Here is a 19,820-nt window from a genome sequence, read left to right on the forward strand (position 1 = left end):
AAAAAACTTGCAAAGTAATCTGAATGTGTGTGAGAGTAACTCTAATTCAGGTTGCATTTGGGTATGGAAAGAAATTACCTTGCATAAATTGCAGGTTTTGCTGAGCATATTTGATTTATGTGGAATTGCATTTTTATAGTCAAGCAAATTAGTCTGGACCCATGAATATAGCTGTTGTGATGCAACAAACTAGGAAGATGAGGGAGAGACGGTGGAATTACAGTAACAAATGAAAATTCGACCAACAATATTTCTATATCTTGGGAGATCCTAAAAGCTTTGCTTTTAAGCTGGACAACATGGCAATGGTATGTGAGAAAATACTCACACAATGATGTGTGAGAGAACACCAAAAACCAATATCCAGTTCTCTAAATTTTTTTAAGTTGGTCTGTTTGAATCTATAAGCTAAGTACATTTTTTCAATTTATTTAACAAATTGCATATGGAAAGATATTACTTATTATTTACTAGTAAGCACTTGCATATCCAAATGTCTAAATTCATTTTCTATTACCTATTTTACTGATAACTATGTCTCTTATTGATAAGGATTCTAGACTTAGGCCTAGAACAATTGACAACAACCTCTTCGACCCACAAATTCCAGTCAGTATCTAGAACAGTGCCTGCCACATAGTAAATATTCAACAAACAATAAGTGAATTAAATTACGTTAGTCGTTCTCAACAAAAGTAGTCAGCAAAACTTTTTCTATTTGAAAATAAATCTTTGAAATATTAGAGAGCAAAATCTTAGATCCATTTTGCCAGTAAAACAAAATATCCTAATATCCGATTGGGCTTCCCAGGTGGTTCAGTGTTAAAGAATAAGCCTGCCAATGCAGGAGACACAGGTTAGATCCCTGGGTCGGAAGACCTCCTGGAGAAGGAAGTGGCAACCCACTCCAGTATTTTTGTCCAGGAAATCCCGTGGACAGAGGAACCTGGTGGGCTAAGGTCACAAAAGAGTCAGACACGACTGAGGGACTAAACAACAGCAGATTAATAGACATCTAACATACGCAAAGAGTCGGACACGACCGAGCGACTGAACTGAACATAAATCTTAAAAATCATTAGACGCGGCCTCAAGGGTGAGTAAAGGCAAGGAACTACAATAGAGAAAGAAGTGGAAACGGACGGGTTTACTTCTAGGCAACCAGGACATTTGGGAACCTACCTTATGTGCCCTGCACTTAAGGCAATGAGGACGGGCTACTAGTGGCTCACACTAAGTGCAGACTTCCCAGGTGCTTCTGAAGATCCTAATGGGTTTTAGAGTTCTTCCCGGGCCATGCCTGCCCACACATCCTGGGCGTCTGCCAAGAGAGTGTGTTCTTTTTCTTAGATCATCTGGCACGTCCTCCCCGACCCCTCCCTCCACCCTGGACTTTGCCCACGGGGCTCCTTCTAAAGCCTTCTCACATAGCAAGGTCCAGTTTAACCTCCAGTGCTTTCGAGAAAGCTTGCCAGAACCCCTTTTGAGGTGCGCCGGCGCTCTCAGCACTTGAAATCTCTCGTCTAGCAGCCAGGACTTTCTAACCTGCTGTTTTTACAGGTGGGTAGCCCCTTACTACAGTGGGGCACCCCTCCCCCCAACGCTGGGGAGGTCTTTTCAGAAGTCACGTTAACCAGCCCCTAACACAGCCGAGTACAAAGAAAATGCCCAGGAAAGATCTGTTGAAATGAATCTAAACCCCAGAGGGGAAAGAAGTGCTCATGGCCAGCAGTAAAGGCCCTTCACGACCCCAGGGGAGGCCCGCGGTGCAGCTGGCCCTGTCCCCAGCGCTTCGCTGGCTGGAGACGGTGGCGCGGTAGAGGCTCGTGGAAATGCCTCTGATCGCCTTCGACTAATTTCTTCTTTACTTTTGCAGAGGAATCTACATTCTGCTCCAGCAGCCTCGGGGCACGCTATAAAGGGCGGTGCAAACCGAGCGACGTGGGGATTGGGATGGCCAGTCTCATGGCAATTTTAGCTTCGGCTTTCCTATGTAATGTTTAAAGTTTCGCAAACTCCAATTCTAAACTAGGAGCCGAGGGGGTAGAGCGTTTCCTGGTGCACAATTTTTCGCGTCCCAGGGAAGGTTCCGGGCATTTGTGGCTTTGCCTCACAGATCCTTTTCACATTTCTCACCGCGGGGAATCTAAGAGCGCTAGTGGCCTTCACTTCCAGTCCGAGCCGAGAACCGCGGTTCAGCCCTGAGGTCTCAGCCGCTTCCTCCTTCAACCCTCTGGGCAAACCCAGAGCCGGCGAGTGGGGGAGCTCCCAGCCCGCGGTACTAGGCGGAATCGGGGGCACGGCGGGACTACAACTCCCAGGCTGCTCTGCGAGAAGCGAGGGGCGGGGGCGCGAGGGAGGGGCTTGCGGTAGAGGCGGGAGGGGGGGTGGGGGTGGCAGGGAAATCCCGCCCCGCTGCGCAGCAGCAGCGACACAAAGCCTGACTTTACAACCTCAGAGAGAAAGTGGAAGTGAGATGGTTTAGGTGGGGAGACAGGACAAGAGAAAAAACCTGAGAAGGGAAAGGCGCGTAGGTGGGAGCTGAGCGAAGCGAGGGTAGTGGGGAGACCCGCGCCTCGGCACCCTAGGAAGGGGGCTCTTATAACTAGTCCCCCCGCCCGCGCCCCGCCCCGCCCGCGCTGGGGTCTCCACAGCGCCCCGCCGGTCCCGGCTCCTCACGCAAAGCCCGGCTCCGCCCCGCGCGAAGCGGGGAGCCCGGCTGCCTGGCGGGTTCGGGGCGGGCTGGCAGGCTGCACCGTGGCTCCCCGGCCCGAGTGCGGGACGGCCGGCGCGGCTGCCGCGGACCGAGGAGGGGCTGTGAGCGAAGCGGAGCGGCGGCCGAATTAGGGCCGGGGCAGGGTAGGCTGCGGCTCCCGCACGAGCCAGGGGAGTAGTGTCGGGCTGAGGCGAGGTGAGGCGCGGGGCGCCTCGGGAGGGTCCCCCGTGGCCGCGAGCGGGGCGGGCGCACGCGGGCTGCCCGCGGAGAAGCGGGCGGTGGCTCCGCGGCAGGGAAGAGTGCAGACGGCGGGGTGCCGAGCCCGGCGCCGGTCGAGAGCTCTGGGCGCCCCCCTCCCGCAGGAGGAGCTTAGCGCTCCTCCGCCATCCCTCCCCCGCGCGTTCGGCTCGCTATCTCCGCGGGCTGCTGCGGGAGCGGCGGGGCCACCGCCCCCGGGGCGGGGCGGGGCGGGGCGTGAGGGGGGGCGCGGGGGGCGGGGGGAGTTCGGAGGGCCGGCGGTTGGCGGGGCCGCGAGCCTCGCCGACCGTTTCGCGCCGGCGGCCCACGCCGCAGTGTGTCGTGTGGACGGCACCTTCTCAGACAGCCCGGTAGAGTCCAGCTCGGCGCCCGGCAGCCTTCGACGCGATGTTCCGCCGGAGCTTTAATCGTTTTGTAAGTACACTCGCTGCGGCTCCTCGCGTGCCGGTTCGCTTGCTCGCCAGCCCCTTCGCCCGGTCCCCCTGAACAGTTTCCTGAGGGGAGGACTGCGTCTCTGGGAGACACCAGCAGCGCCCGCTCTTACATTTTCACTGAAACGACGCTGCCCGGGGCGGTCGGGGTGGGGCGGTCAGGTAGGGCTCTCGGAGCACCCCGCCACCCCACCCCGACCCCGGCCCATTTATCCGCAGCTGCCCTGGGCTGTTCCTTACAAACTCTGTCTTGGACGGCGGGGCGGGGGGGAGGGGCTCCCTCCGAGCTGGATGGTGGGGGACCCCCGGTGGGGACCGACCCAGGGGTCCCTCGGTGTGCCAGTTACTCGAAGATGGCGTTTTATTATCAGGGAGGTTGCTTTCTTTTGTTTCCTCTGCCACGAGCACATGGAGGTAAACCTGGACCTGTCACCGTGGTCCAAAAAAGCCCTGGGGGCTGAGGGGTGGGAGGCTGGGGCCGAGATCAGCCTGGCCCGGGGCTCGGCCGGCTGCTCACCCGAGGCCGAGCAAACTTTGGAGACCCAGACTGAGCCTTTCACCTTGAGGGTTTAATAAAAAGCGAGGGCGATCATCGGGGTGGGCTGAGTCGAGGTGGAGACGCGAGGAGGCGGCCCCGCCGCTGCCAAGCTAGCGCCGGGGCCGAAGCCTCGCCGAGCCCCGAACGCCCCAGACCTTGACCCGGGGGAGGAGGCGAGCTGCGGCTGGACTCCTCCGTCTGCGTCGACCCCCGTCCCCGATCCCCAGAAAAGGGAATTTTGTTGCCGAGGGAGTTTGGCATCCGGAAAACCGATTACTGACTTTTTCTTGAGTAACCTGTTCACTCCTAGAGGGTACGTGAAGAATGGAGTGAAACCGGGACCATCTACTTCTATGCTGCTATTAGTAGCAACTTCCTTAATTGCAAGATGAGGTGGCGGGAATAGGATTTTATTTCTGCCAGTAATGTGAAAGGAAGGATTCGTCAGTAAATGTGGATTTTTCTGGCCTTAGGAGAAATGGTTGAGTGCTGCGCGCGCCTACCAACCCCCCTTACAAGGTCTGTTTAAGAACTTGTCGGTTTGGCTGTTTTCCTGCGATTATTCGTAATCGAAGCACTGCTAGGATTTTTCACGCGTCGGATGAATTTGCTCTCGTTATTTTTTCTGCATTTGAAACTTTCACAAATGTACCCTGGCTAAACGAAGTAATTGTACGTCCCCTTCTAGGCTATTATTATCACAAGAGTGCTGTTAATGTTTTTCTAAAGGTTTACCTCACCAGAAGCATGTCTTATGAAATTGGAGCAGGTTTACCTGTGGCACAGCAATAGAGGTTGTGCATATCAGGATTTTGAAATCCGTAGGGATTGGCTTGTACTGTATGCTTTGCTAAAGCAAGTGACTAAAATTGGTTTCTCACATTTAGCCTGAGAAGGTAAAAGAGCATTGTGCTTCATAGTTCTGTTTCATGTAGATTCTTGTGATCCTGAGTGTTGTTTGGGGGTGTTAGGAAAGGAAAGGAAAGGTGACAAAGAGGACTAATTGTAATATTTGGGAAGAGGATAATCTTTTCACATGGCATTCTTATACTGGAAAACAACTGGACTGTGGTTTGTAATACATTCCTTAGCTCAACATTGAGATGATGACATTCCCTGCCCCCCCCCCTTTTTAAGGATTTGAACATTTGAAACCAAACAACCAGTCTGAAAGTATCAGTCTAGAAGTCCCCTTCATCTTTCTTTTGCTCAGAGTGGTCTGCGTTGTTTGAGTCTATTAAGGAATCAATGCTGGCCGGGGAAGGCAGGGCATGCAGTAGAATTTGCAGCAGTTGTTGAGGTGCCAGCCTGCAGGTTTTGAGGCTAGTACTTTACATCCCCATCCAAGATCTCTGCGGAGAATATGCTCACGCTGAAAGGAGCTTTGACCTCATTGTTTCGGCTGGAATACCTGACTGCTTACATTTTCCTGCACAACCATGACTCTGGTTAAGTCTCCAGAATTTCTACCAGTGCAGTGAACTGAAAGCTTCTCAGGAGTTGTGTCTGAGCCTTAGGCCTAGGGCAAGGAATTAATCTGCAAACCCTTGGACAGAATGTGAAATATACTATCAAACACTTACTGCTAAAGAATGACTTCAGAAATAATTGGGGGGGGGGCAGTTTTTAGCTCCCCTAGTCAGCAAGCAAAATGCTGTCCTCGTCTTTTCCTTGGTAGAGACTGAGTGGCACTCCCATTTACATCACTAGAGGGATACAACGAAAGATTTCAGTTGATCTTTGCCTTGCACAGCAATATAGATGTAGTCTAAGTTGTGTGCTTTTTTTATATTTTGGAGATGGGGCTATGAATTCCTTTCAAAATTAAGTGCTTTTTTGTGTACCTGTGTACATCTGAAATTGACTTTGAATGTGATATAAATTCCAGTGATGCTGATTGTAGTTCTTGGTCACTGAAAACTAGATACTACATGTTAGGACAGGGCTTTACATTTTAAGGGCTTCCCTGGTGGCTCAGCTGGTAAAGAATCGGCCTGCAGTGCAGGAGACCTGGGTTCGATCCCTGGGTTGGGAAGATTCCCTGGAGGAGGGAAAGGCTACCCAGTATTCTGGCCTGGAGAATTCCATGGACTGTGTAGTTGATGGGGTTGCAAAGACAGACACAACTGAGTGACTTTCACTTAAATTTTAAACCTAACATGGTAAGTAGTCTCATCTTTGATAGCTCAGTAGTGTTTGCCGAATCATTTTAAAAATACCATTTATTTCTCCAGGCCCAGGTTCTCCAGTTTTGAAAGAGAAAGTTCTTTAGCTTGAGCTAAAAGAAATAGTGATTCATTGTATTTTTTAAAGACATGGCCTTGATGTCTTTGCCATTAAAAAATTGTCTTATTTCCTTTCTGATGAATTATGACTTTCCTTCTGACAATTTTGTTGTAGAAAGAAATTGGTGGATTTGGTGTAGGATTTTCGGATTTAGGTATGTAGGGAATGTCTTAAAAGATTTAAGAGTTGAATGTCTGAGAGTATAATAAAAACTATATAGCCTGTTCCCACTCAACATCTCCAGTCTCCATAACTACAATAAATAATGGTAGCTTTCTCTGTACAATTACTTTCCTTTAAAAGAATGTTTAATTGGAAGTCTGGACTAATTGAGACTTAAGCATCAGGGACTTTTATTCTTTTACTCTTCAGTGACATTCCTAGTGATTACACTAGCATTTTCACATGAGTTGAAAGGTTTAATGAGAATCTAAACAAGAATTCCCCCCATTTGGCTTATTCACTTATTTCATGCTAACAATTCAAAACAAGACATTACTTGATAAAGTAGTTCAGGGGACTTGGCCAGGTGGATGTTATTTAACTAGCCTGTCAGAGAGTGATATTAAACAGGTGTGAATTTCTAGATCATTGACATATAAACGCTTAAGTTTCGAGTTGAAATACTGGGAAAAAAACTTCTCTCTCTGATTCTAGTAGCTCTCAAACTGTTTTGGCTCCATAAAGCATGCAGCATATAATAAAATCATCACAGAGAAAATGTTGTATCTGTTGAAGACACCCAGAACTGGAACGAAGTTGACTGCATAAGGTATTTTAAGGAAAATTCAAAGTAAGATAAAAAAATATTCAAAATAATGAAATAGGTAGCTAATGTATTCCTTTGAGTCTGATCTCTGGTGGCCTTTGTCTGCAGTGGCTTGAAGCAGGATTTCCATTCTGGGCCAGAGATTGAAGGCAGGTGGCAACAATGAGAGCACTGAATCCTGGCCACTAGACCACCAGGGCCAGTGGCCTGTGACAAGACCCTGGCCCTTTGGCTTTGTAGAAATGAATTGCCACAAAGAGATGGAAAGTAGTGAAATAAGTAAAGTGTTTCTTAGGAGGAAAAAGTGTACGTGTGGATAGACATACATGGGTGGGCTCAGAGAGAGTTGTGTCCTCGTGGTAATTTGAATGGGGTATTTATTCCGGGTTTCCTTTGCCTCATAATCTTGCTCTGCCTGGCTCTGAGTTTGCAGTTTGGTTTCTCTCAGGATCTTCCCATGTGTGCACCCACTTCTCTTAGCCAAGATGGAGTCTAGTGAAGAGGCCTCTGGGTAGGTTGACATTGCCTACTGTGGGCTGCATCCCTTCCCTTTTGACATCCGAGGAGGCTTTCTGCGCCTGTGTAGTCGGGAAGGCCTCCTTGACCTCGAGAATGAGGAATGTGTGGCCTCTTTATCTCTTATCTGGGCAGCTCCTCTGCTCTTGGCTGTTATCTTTGTTTTGGAGTATCTGTCCACAGGGGACAAACTCCAGCTGCTCAGCTTGGGGCCTATCTGTCTGCTGCCTCAAGTCCAAGGCAAGACCAATTTAGTGAAGTAATATATGGAGACAATGAATAAAATTCAGGTAATTTGGGGGTCTTTTTGGAGCAAGGTTTTTTGTTTTCTCTTTGAATTAATGTTATCAGAGTAATTATACTTTTTTTTCTTGTTTCACTTCACTGAAATCCTTGCCCTGACATTGCTGAGCATGGAAAATATTGATGAGTCTTATTATGTTTAGAAATTTAACTGAATGTATGTAGTGCAATATTTTTGCATTTACACCAACATTACAAATGGCCTGTTCATCTTTGCTCCTACCAGGTAGTTCATACATGGCTGGATTTTTTAAAAATTTATTTATTTATTTATTTTGGCTGCACTGGGCATCAGTTGTGGCACATGGGATCCAGTTCCCAGGCTAGAGATCAAACCCGGGCGCCCTGCTTTGGGAGCTTAAAGTCCCAGCCACAGGACCACCCAGGAAGTCCCAATTTGTCCCTATTAAAAGCAACCTTTTATTATATTGTAATTTCTTTGGGGGCGGGGTTCCTTTTCCTGGCATAAAGAACTTTCCCCAGCAGGGAGCAAATCCGCACTTCCTACAGTGGAACCGCAGTTTTAACCACTGGACCAGGGAAGCCCCTGTCATTTCCTTTTAATTTCTGTGGCACTTTACATTAGTCTTTCTCCACTGGGAGAGAATCAACTCCTAATGCCCTAGAGAATCCATTTTATGTTATACTTATCTCCTGTGCATGCATCTGTAGATGAGGAATTCCAGTTGAAAAAGGCTGCCCTAGTCGTTGAAAGCTGCTGGGGGTAGGGACAGTTGGCACAGTGCCTGGTGCATAGTAGGTGTTTGATAAATATTTGAATGAAAAATTTTTATGTTTCACATAAATAATAGCTTCTGCTCATAGAGAGTGACATTTATAGTAAATTCTTCCTTATGAAAAATGGTTAAAAATGAGGAGTTCTAGTTAATTGGGTGTGATACTGTTGCAGGAAGGGAGACCCCTTCCAGGGCCCGAAACTGGGCTCTTGTCTAACACTCGGAAATGAATTATCCAAGGAGACACATGTGCTGACAAAGCAAGAGATTTCACTGGGAAAGGGCACCCGGGCAGAGAGCAGTAGGGTCAGGGAACCCAAGAGAACAGCTCTGCCACATGGCTTGCAGTCTCGGGTTTTATGGTGATGGGATTAGCTTCTGGGTTGTCTTTAGCCAATCATTCTGACTCAGAGTCCTTCCTGGTGGTGCACGCCTTGTTCAGCCAAGACAGATGCCAAAGAGAAGGATTCTGGGAGGTGGTCGGACATGTGGTGTCTCCTTTTGACCTTTCCCGAACTCTTCCAGTTGGTGGAGGCTTATTAGTTCCGTGTTCCTTTCCAGGACCTCCTGTCGTAAAACAACTTATGCAAATAGTTACTATAGTGCCTGGCCAGGTAGAAGGTTTCAATCAGTGTGCTTCCTCTAACAATACTGTGATGTATAATAACAAATATATGTGTATTTGGTCTTTGTCCCTGTTTCTGGCCCAGAGCTCCTAAAACCCTTAGCATTTCCGACTTTGAGAGCAATAAAGGTGTTTTTTATAATGTTAATGAGGTGAATTGGGAAAGCATCTCTGGTTGGCGGCTGGTCACCAGGGAAACCAACCCTTTGATTAGAGGGTTGGGACTTTGAGTTCCACACCCCTGATTTCTGGGGATTGGAGAGGGCTTGGTGATTGAGTTCAATCACCAGTGACCAATAGGTTAGTCAGTCATGCCTGTTAATGAAGCCTGTATGAAGCTTCCAAGTTGGAGATTTTCGAAGAGCGGGCCATGCTCCTAGAGAGAGCACAGAAGCTCTGTGCCCTTTCCCCATTCCTTGTCCTATGCATCTCCTCCATTTGGCTGATCCTTGTATAGTAATCCAGTGATCTAGGAAGTAAAATGTTTCTCTGAGTTCTGTAAGCCACTCTAGCAAATTAATGAAACCAAAGATGGAGATTGTGGGAACCTCTGATTTATAGCCAGTCACTCAGAAGTTCTGGCAACAACCTGGACTTGAGGCTGGTGTCTGAAACCCAAGGTGGAGGTTGTTGGGAAGCCCAGTTTGTAGCCACTTGGTCAGAAACACAGCTGATAACCTGGACCTGCTGCTGATGTATGAAGTGGCTGGCTGGGGGAGTCTTGCAGGACTGAGCGCCTAACCTGGGGTATCTGATGCTACCTCTGGTCAGAAATAAGTTGAATTATGGGACACTCAGGTGATGTCTGAGAATTGCTTGTTGATGTGGGGACACCCCTCCATATTGGAACTATGATCAGAACCTAAACATAGGTGTGTACTGATTACCAATTTTTAAACTATTAGAATAAATATATCTAATGACAAAGCTATACTGACCATAGTGTAATCTCTTAGATGATTACACCATTTTATGATCTTGCAGAGCATTATTTCATTCAACAAATACTCACTGAACATCTGTTATGTTCTGGGCACTATAGTAGGCCCTGGGACACATTGGTGAGCAAGACAAACTCCCTGTCTTCATGAGCGTTAATAGTCATTATGTACATGGCTGTAGATTTAGAGGACGTGGTGACTGCTCTGTAACACATTTGTGACAAACCATGCAACTTGCTTTTTTGTGAATAAGTTACTGTTATATACTTACTTGTTTGTCTTTCTACCAGAAATAGAGTGAACAATTTAGATTATTTTCTGGTTGTTTGGATTTCAGATAAAAAGGAATTTGTTGCATTTGACACCTTCAGTATGACCTAGACATGGCAAAGGGCTCTTTTGCAAATAGATGTTAGTCTGATTCTCTGTAAAGTGGGACACCTATTTAGGAATGAATCACTACTACTTGAAGTAAATATTAAATAACCTGAAAACAAGTTTTGTCTTTTTTTTAAATCCTGATCTGGGTTTGACTGATTCAGCAACATAAAACTCGGAATGTCTTCTGAACACCTTCTATAAGGGTTTACTGTTTGCTCCTTCTGTTTATGATTATTGTGCATAATTCAGCCCTTTAGTGGGTGATACTGAGTGCCTATAAATTAGGTAGTTTCCAGTGCTCTTAATGAGCTTTTAGCAGAAGTGAGATTTGAGCAGGTAAAGCTGGCCAATTTCACATTGGTACAACTGTCCAGGTGAGCTTTGTTTCCTCACGTAGGCTGCCAGTTGACCAGCGACTGTGCAGTGGGTTCGAAAGGTAAAGTATAGCCAGTGGCCCCTGTGCTGTGCTTAGTCACTCAGTCATGTCTGATTCTTTGTGACCCCATGGACTGTAGCCCAGGCTGTTCTTTCCCTGGAGATTCTCTAGGCAAGAATACTGGAGTGGGTTGCCATGCCCTCCTCCAGAGGATCTTCCCAACCCAGAAATCCAGCCGGGGTCTCCTGCATTGCAGGTGGATTCTTTACCAGCTGAGCTACCAGTGGCCCCTGGAGAACCATAACTAACATCCCTGCCTCTGGATGATGTGCAGAGAACTAGCCCATGAGTGAATTCAAATACTGGTTTGTTGAGTGATAGGGAAAAATCATTAAGGTTGACTGCTTGTCTAACATGGTTGATAAGTTCTCCCAAAGAGGTGGGATCATGGGACACAAATGAAAAACACTTTTTTTCCCCCTCAAGGTGGTGGAGTTTCCTGTATATCTGTAGTGCTTTATATGGAATAATCTTTTGCATCTGGAATTCTTCAGATTGGAAGGAATTTTCTGGTTGGGCAGAGTGAGGTTCTAGGCTTCCATAAGTGAAGTAGGTGCTATTTTCAAGTTTGTTTCCATTCACTTAACACTAACCTTCCTGGCCTGGGATAAGGGTAGGTCAGTGGTGACTGTAAAACAAACATTAGCATGACTGCAGCATATGTTAACACTACTGCAGTTTAGTGATGAATGAGTACTCAACACTGCAGATAGGGGCGTGGGGTGCCCTGTGCCAGTACATTGGCAGGCAGCCCCACACTTACTGTGGTGTGTGGAGGGATTGCTGGTTTGGCTGACTTACTGATTATTTGAGGTTTATAGATAATATTGGACTGTGGATATCCAGATTCGGGAGGTTAATATGTATTTGTGAAATACAGATTGTCATCAATTTTTGGCCCTATATTTAATAGAATGTGGGAGGATTGGTGAAGACTACCCTGTTCAAGCAGATACCGTGTATTTTTTTAGACTCCTCCATTATATGTTGTCATAAAGTAGTGTGGCTATATTTTTCTAGTCTCTTTTTCATGTAGATATTGAAAAAATCAGCAGTTTTCTTGATAATGATTATGCCTTTAGCATAGCATCAAGTAAACAGTAGATGCTCAATAAATACTTTCTGAATTGATAGCATAGTCTGATTCAGTAATAGAAGTTGAAAAATGACCAGCTACTGAGAAGCTTATGCGTTTCAGACTGGGCTACCAATGAGTGCATGGCACTAAAAATAACATCCTTTCAGTTACAAAATACTACACTATATTTATTCTAAATGAGAAAAAAAAAACTATACTTTCCTACCCACTTAAAAAGTAAGGAAAAGGTTTAGCATTTACTTGACGCTAGTTTCTCGATCAGCGAAAAAGATTATCTTTAGTGCCTTCCCCTTTGTTGGCCAGTCACAGAAAACTATAACCCATATCCTGTTCTCAACTTCTAAAATTATAAGCAAATTCATGTTCTTTTTGTTAAATCCCATGCATAAGCTTATATTTTCTGTTGCCACCAGCGCATCAAATCTTTTTGAAAACCAAAGCTGCAGAATTCACTCCCCCCAAGAGCATTATTTGGATTCAGGATTCCACTTGGTATTTGGTGCTGGGTGGATACCTGCAGTGAGAAGGCAGAGCAACCAGAGGAATTGTGGAGTTTGAGGGAAGCAGTTTTGTTGAGAAAAGAGCCTGAACCTTGTTTAAAAGGGTTAGTGTAAGTCCTGGTTTTGCCATTTACATCCTAGCTTGGGAATCGGGTACTGTAGTTCCTGTACATCAAAGTGTTCCTGAAGTGTGGTCTTTAGACTACCTGCAGAAGAATCATCTGGGAAGCTTATTAGAAATAGAAACTCTTGAGCCTCAAACCTACTGAATCCAAGTCTCAGGTGATAGGTGCCAGAAAACTGCATTTTTAGCAGGCACTCCAGGTAGTTCCTCAGTTCACAAAAATTGGAGAACATTCATATTCAATAACCTGGAGAAGGGATGGCTACCCACTCCAGTATTCTGGCCTGGAGAATTCCATGGGCTGTATAGTACATGGGGTCGCAAAGAGTCAGACACGACTGAGCGACTTTCACACATATATTGGATAAACACTGAAATGTTTATTTTCTGTGTACACTCTGTTCCTGTTTCTGAAGTCTCCTTTCTTCACCTATAGAATGAACATCACACCTACTTGGCATAATTGTTGAAGTTTGGTAGGCTATTCAGCACATACCAATTGTGCCAGAGGTCCCCAGAACCACACCCAAGTTCAATGGCTTACTGGCCAAACTCAGAAGACTCAGCATATAGTTGTCCTCACAGCTCTGATTTATTACAGAGAAAGGCTCCAAAGCAAAGTCAGCAAAGGGAAAAGGCTCAAGAGGCCACGTCTGCAGGAACCCAGGCACAGCTCCCAACAGTCCTCTCCCAGTGGAGTCACACAGGTTGTGCTTAATTCCTCCAGCAATGTGTTGTCTCCAAAGGGAGCTTCTTAGAGACTCAGTGCCCAGAGTTTTTACTGGGAGCTGGTCACATAGACACACACCCTCTGCCTGGTACATGCAGAATTTCAGACTCCCAGAGGGAAAACAGGTATTTAGCATAAACCATAACGTTGTGCCAATAGTTGAGGCACAGTGAGCTATTCTTACCACTTAGGTTGGTGGGAACCTTCCCCAAGTCCAATTCCCCAGACACCAGCTGTGTCTATACCAACCTTGTAAGCAGACACTTTTAAGAATAGCAGTCAGACCTGCTCTGTTAACTTTTTCACTGTTAGGAAATCCTGGTATTTTTCAGAGAAGGGAAATGACTGACCCTTTGTCATTAAGCTAATCAAGCAGCAGAACTGAGTCTGTCTGAAACTCCCAGCAATCACCACCTTGTTCTCATTGCTGTACACATCGTGCTCCTGGATGATAGGTCATTGCTTTGCAGATCGTTGAATGCATTCACTGTCGCAGCAGAAGAGCAGCCTGCCGGTGATAAATTGATGCACCCAGTGGGGGAGCCAGGAAGTATTGATGTTTCTGCCAGTTTAGCGTCAACACTTGCTGGTTTCCTCTCTGGAGCATCACTAAATTCGTGGATTTTCAGTTTTTCTGACTTTTGTCACTGCCGCAACTCCTCCATGTTCCATCCATTTACCCATAGTCCCAGCCAACACTCATTAGCATCATTACTTCATCCCATTCTGTGATGGTTAGCTGTTAGCTCATAGGCAGCCAATTTTAAAAATCCTTTTGGGTAACACAGGTCCAAAGAGCAGGCATAGTGAAGAGTATTTGGTGAAGGATAATTATATAGGAAAGGCTGCCAAAAGGAAGACTAAATTCTTGGGCTAATGAATGAATTTTATGGAAATGTTTATAAGTAGTACTTCAGAATTTTTGAGTTCTGTGATCATGGAAAACCTCAGTGATATCTCTGGTTATTCTTAGTTTCAATCTTTTTTTTTTTAACCTGTTATCTAAAAGGAAAATTAAGAATTCTGTTATGATTTGGGGCAAAGAATAAATCAGGAAATCATACTGGAAGATGCAGTAATCCTGCAGCTCAACGGGGAGCAGGAGCCAGGAGGGAGCTGTCACAAATAAGTAACAGCTGGGTACAGCAGATTATGTAAGTTACACCTGTTGTGTAAGCAGTGGGGATGTTCTTGAAGCTTCACAATTAATGTAGCTTGCAGTAATATAGATTAAGGGATCTGTAATGTAGTGCACAATTTACTTTGGCTTCTTTTCTGAAAACATCCATATGAATCAAAAGCTTCCTTTGAACACCCGTGCCCTACTGTAGAGGTATGTAAGGCACAGCCTTGCTCTCCAGTAGGTTGCAGTCTATTAGAGACAGAAGACCACGCATAAGAGCAACCTCCCCAGGCAGCAGGTAATCAGTGCTATCCTCCTGAAGGTACACACAGGAAGTGCTGCCGGCATTCAGACCAGTGCACCAACTCCCTTGGGAGCAGTGCCAGGAGACACTCTTTTCTGAAATCCATTCTTCCAATGATGGTGGTCCTCAATATTCTGATTTGATACAGAAACTGGGATGGAAAAAGCATTTGGGGTAGTATTTCATGACCCTGCTTCATAATAACATTATATGACTGGTTATTTGGTTTTCCTGCTTACATAATAAGTGCACACTTCCAGAAACTTTTACTACATGGGGACAATATGGTAGTTTATTATCTTGAGTACTATTGGTCATTTAAAAAAGCTGGGGATCCAGCATTTGTCCAGGAGCACCTTCCTTATAGTAACACTTCTGTTTCACTGTCATTAAACAGCATAGCTCTTTTTTTTTTTTTTAATTTAGCTGCACCAGGCCGTAGTTGCAGTATGTGGGCTCTAGTTCCCTGATCAGGGATGAAACCTGGGCCCCCTGCATTGGGAACTTGGAGTGTCAGCCACTGGACCACCAGGGAAGTCCCAACATGGTTCTTAATAGACATTCAGAGCTGACCTTCATTGTACCTTTGTTGTTGTTTAGTCACTAAGTCATGTCCGACTCTTCTGTGACTCCATGGACTGTAGCCCGCCAGGCTCCTCTGTCCATGGGATTTTCCCAGGCAGGAATACTGGAGTGGGTTGCCATTTCCTTCTCCAGGGCATTTTTCTGACCTTCATTGTACCTTACCAGAACATGAATTGCGTCTTATTCCCACATAGTTCATCACCACAGGCTGTTGATGCTACTTGTGCTTTATCACCATGACTGCCACTATAGTCCAAGTCATTAGCATCTCTTCTCTTTCACATTTGTTCCTCCTTCAATCTTCCCTCTTTCAACAGATGGCACCATCTTCTACCTAGTAGCTCAAGCTAGAACCCTAGCAATCATCCTTATTAACGTCTTTCCCTTTATCACCTACATCTGTTCTCAGCAAATCCAATAGGTTCTAATTCAGAAAGAGTTCTCAAATCCATCCACTTCTCTACTTTGCCATCCCTACCACCATCCAAGTCCAAGCTACCACTATCAGTTATCTGGATCATTGCAATAGATGATCTCATCTACTACTGCACTCTCCAATCCACCTTCCACACAGCATCAAAGGGATCTTTCACAGATGTGTATTTGAAAGCCTTCAGAGACTTTCCAGTACTCTCTAGATAAAGACCTGACCAGTATTAGGCGATTAACTTATTTCATTTAGCATGTTTTCAAGGTTTATTTGTATTGTAGCATGTATCAGTAGTTTATTCCTTTTTCTGACTCAATAATATTCCACTGAATGGATATACCACATTTGTTTATCCATTTGTTAGCTAATGGGCATTTGGATTGTTTATATTTTTTTACTATTATGAATAATAATTCTGCTTTGGACATTTTTGTATATGTTTTTGTGTGGACACATTTTCATTTCTGTTGGCTGTGTACCTAGATTTGGAATTGCTGGGTTAAATATTTAATTCTATGTTTAACATTTGGAGGAACTGCCAAACATTTCCACAGCTCTTCTGTATTTATTATTATTAAAAATTCTGTTAAAAGACATAGATAAAATTTATCCTAAACTTTTTAAAGTGTATAGTTCAGTTGGGCTTCCCTTGTGGCTCAGCTGGTAAAGAATCTGCCTGCAGTGTGGGAGACCTAGGTTCAATCCCTGGGTTGGGAAGATCCCCTGGAGAAGGGAAAGGCTACCCACTCTAGTATTTTGACCTGGAAAATTCCATGGACTCCATGGGGTCGCAAAGAGTCTGACACAACTGAGTGACTTTCACTTTCTTTTTTCATAGTTCAGTAGTGTTGAGTATATTCACATTGTTGTTCAACAGATCTCCAGAACTTTTTCATCTTACACAGCTGAAACTCTATACCCATTAAACAGCAACACCTCATTTCCCATTCCTTATTCCCCCCAGCCCCTAGTAACCACCACTGTACTTTCTGTTTTTAGGAATTTGACTATTTTAGATATATCATATAAATGACGTCATACCATATTTTTCTTATTGTGACCTCATATAAATGGAGTCCTACATAATTTTCTTATTTATTTCACTTAGCATAATAGCCCCAAGATTCATCCATGCTGTAGCATGTGACATGATTTTCTTCCTTTTTAAGGCTGAATGATACTCTGTTTATGTATTGCATTTTGTTTATCCAACCATCTATTGATGGACATTTGGGTTGCTTCCATTTCTTGACAATTGTGAATATTGCTGCTATTAACAAAAGTGTGCATATAATCACTTTGAGATCCTGATTTCAAGATCTCATTCTTTTGGGTATATATGCAGAAGTAGGATTGTTGAATCATATGGTGGTTTTGTGTTTAATTTTTGAGGTGCATCTGTACTGTTTTCCATAGCAGCTGCACGATTTTACATACCCATCACCATTGCAGAAGGCTGCCAGTTTCTCCACATCCTCACCAACACTTTTTTTTTCCCCATTGGAGAGGGTGCTATTTGGTAGGAGCCATCCCCATCTGGTCCAATGGTGTTTATATGGTTGAGATTTGCATTTCTCTGATGAATAGTGACATTGAGCATCTTTTCATATGCTTTTGGCCATTTTTGTATATCATCTTTGGAGAAATGTCTGTTCATGTGGTTTGCATATTTTTTATCAGGTAATTTTTTGTTGTCCAGTTGTAGGAGTTCTTTATATATCTTAGATCTTAACCCTTTATCAGATATATGCTTTCTGTATATTTTCTTCCACTCAGTAGTTTGTTTCCCTTTTTATATTTTGTTTCCTTTTATGCATAGAAGTTTTTTAATTTGATGAAGTCCCATTTGTCTGTTTTTGCATTTGTTGCCTGTGCTTTTTTAGGGTCATCTCCAAGAAATCATTGCCAAATCCAATATCATGAAGCTTCTCCCCTATGTTTTCTTCTAGGATGTTTTTGTTTTAGGTCTTACATTTAGATCTTTAATCCATTTTGAATTGACTTTTGTATTTCGTGTAAGGTAAAGGTCCAACTTCATTCTTATGCATGTGGATATCCAGTTTTCCCAATGCCATTTGTTGAAAAGGCTATGTGGACTTTAGAATGGATTTTTCTATTATTGCAAGAAGTCATCCTCACTTTTTACCTTCCATCTGTCAAAGGACGTTAGCATATACCATTTTCCTTGTCTGGTAAACCTCTCTTGTTTAGTCAGTTCCTGAACTCTTACTCATCTCTCAGGGCTTGTCTTAATCTCACATCCCCAGAGAAGCTGTCCCTAATCCTTCCCACAGACTATGGCAGGTTCCCAGGTTCTCATAGCACTGTGAACCTTTCTTCTATACTCTTTATCACAGATGACTTTACATTTGCATATTATATTTGTTTGCTAACCTATATAGTATCAAGCTTCCCTCTGTCTAGTAGATTTCATGAAAGTAAGAATTGTGACCATTTTTGGTGGTGGTGGTGGTTTAGCCGCTAAGTCGTGTCCAACTCTTGCCATCCCATGGACTGTAGCCTGCCCAGTTCCTCTGTCCATGGGAGTCTCCAGGTGAGAATACTGGAGTGGGTTGCCATTTCCATCTCCAGTGACCATTTTTGCTTATTGCTATATCGCTAATGTTTCAGTGCCTGACATGTAGTAATATGCTCAATAAAAATTGAACAAATAAATGAAATTTTATTACTATCTGTATTTTTAATCTTATTTCCCATTTATAATCATAGACTTTGAGAGCTTGTCTGAGAAGTAAAATTGTCCAGTCTTTAGACATCAGTGTTGTGTTCAGTTAAAAAAGAAACATTATTCATATTCTAGAAATGAATTTATTTCCTCTAGAATGCTGTGTTTTAAATATATACAATAGAATATCTGTTTTTCACTATAATGTATTTAATGTTCTCTGATGTACTTAGTGAAAAACTTGATGAGCATCACTGTTGTATACACATTTTCAACATTCACTTTGTTAAAGTTTGCTCAGTTCAGCTCAGTTGTGTCCGACTCTTTGTGACCCCGTGGACTACAGCACTCCAGGCTTCCCTGTCCTTCACCAACTCCCAGAGCTTGCTCAAACTCATGTCCATTGAGTTGGTGATGCCATCCAACCATCTCATCCTCTGTCATCCCCTTCTCCTGCCTTCAATCTTTCCCAGCATCAGGGTCTTTTCAAATGAGTCAGTTCTTTGCATCAGGTGGCCAAAGTATTGGAGTTTGACCTTCAACATCAGTCTTTCCAATGAAGATTCAGGACTGATTTCCTTTAGGATGGACTGGTTGGATCTCCTTGCAGTCTCTCAAGAGTCTTCTCCAACACCACAGTTCAAAAGCATCAATTCTTCGGCACTCAACTTTCTTTATAGTCCAACTCTCACATCCATACATGACTACTGGAAAAAACATAACTTTGACTAGACAGACTTTGTTGGCAAAGTAATGTCTCTGCTTTTTAATATGCTGTCTAGGTTGATCATAGCTTTCTTCCAAGGAGCAAGTGTCTTAATTTCATGGCTTGCAGTCACCATCTGCAGTGATTTTGGAGCCCCCCAAAATAAAGTCTCTTACTGTTTCCATTGTTTCCCCATCTATTTGCCATAAAGTGATGGGACCGGATGTCATGATCTTAGTTTTCTGAATGTTGAGTTTTAAGCCAACTTAAAGTTCACAAAAGTTGAAGTTTGCTACTATACTTTAAACATACTGACTTCAAGGATCCCCTTCTGGTCCAATGGTTAGGACTCAGTACTTTCACTGCCAGGGCCTGGGTTTGATCCCTGATCAGGGAACTGAGATCCCACAAGTCCCATGCTATGGTCAAAATAATAATAAATATAAAAAAGTACTCACTTCACTATAAATAAATACCATATTTATTGATTAAAGTATTTCTTTCATTTTGTAAGTCTTTGATAATTTTTTAGTCTAGATGTTTCACAAATATTTGTTTTCTAAATTTCAAAAATAGTTATATTGAAGAGTAAGTAC

The 19,820-nt window shown here is 44.2% G+C and overlaps 1 protein-coding gene across 1 annotated transcript in view; it reads left to right on the top strand.

Moving 5' to 3' along the window:
- Nucleotides 1-2,872: 2,872 nt before the first annotated feature.
- The window catches only part of ATP11C (ATPase phospholipid transporting 11C), a 167,097-nt gene continuing 150,149 nt past the window's right edge, over nucleotides 2,873-19,820 (top strand). The window contains exon 1 of the mRNA XM_043458449.1: nucleotides 2,873-3,388. Within this exon, the coding sequence (XP_043314384.1) occupies nucleotides 3,362-3,388 (27 nt within the window). The 5' untranslated portion in view covers nucleotides 2,873-3,361. The remainder of the gene's footprint in view (nucleotides 3,389-19,820) is intronic.

Source organism: Cervus canadensis, chromosome X (assembly GCF_019320065.1).
Source record: "Cervus canadensis isolate Bull #8, Minnesota chromosome X, ASM1932006v1, whole genome shotgun sequence".
In the NCBI taxonomy this organism is placed as follows: domain Eukaryota; kingdom Metazoa; phylum Chordata; class Mammalia; order Artiodactyla; family Cervidae; genus Cervus; species Cervus canadensis.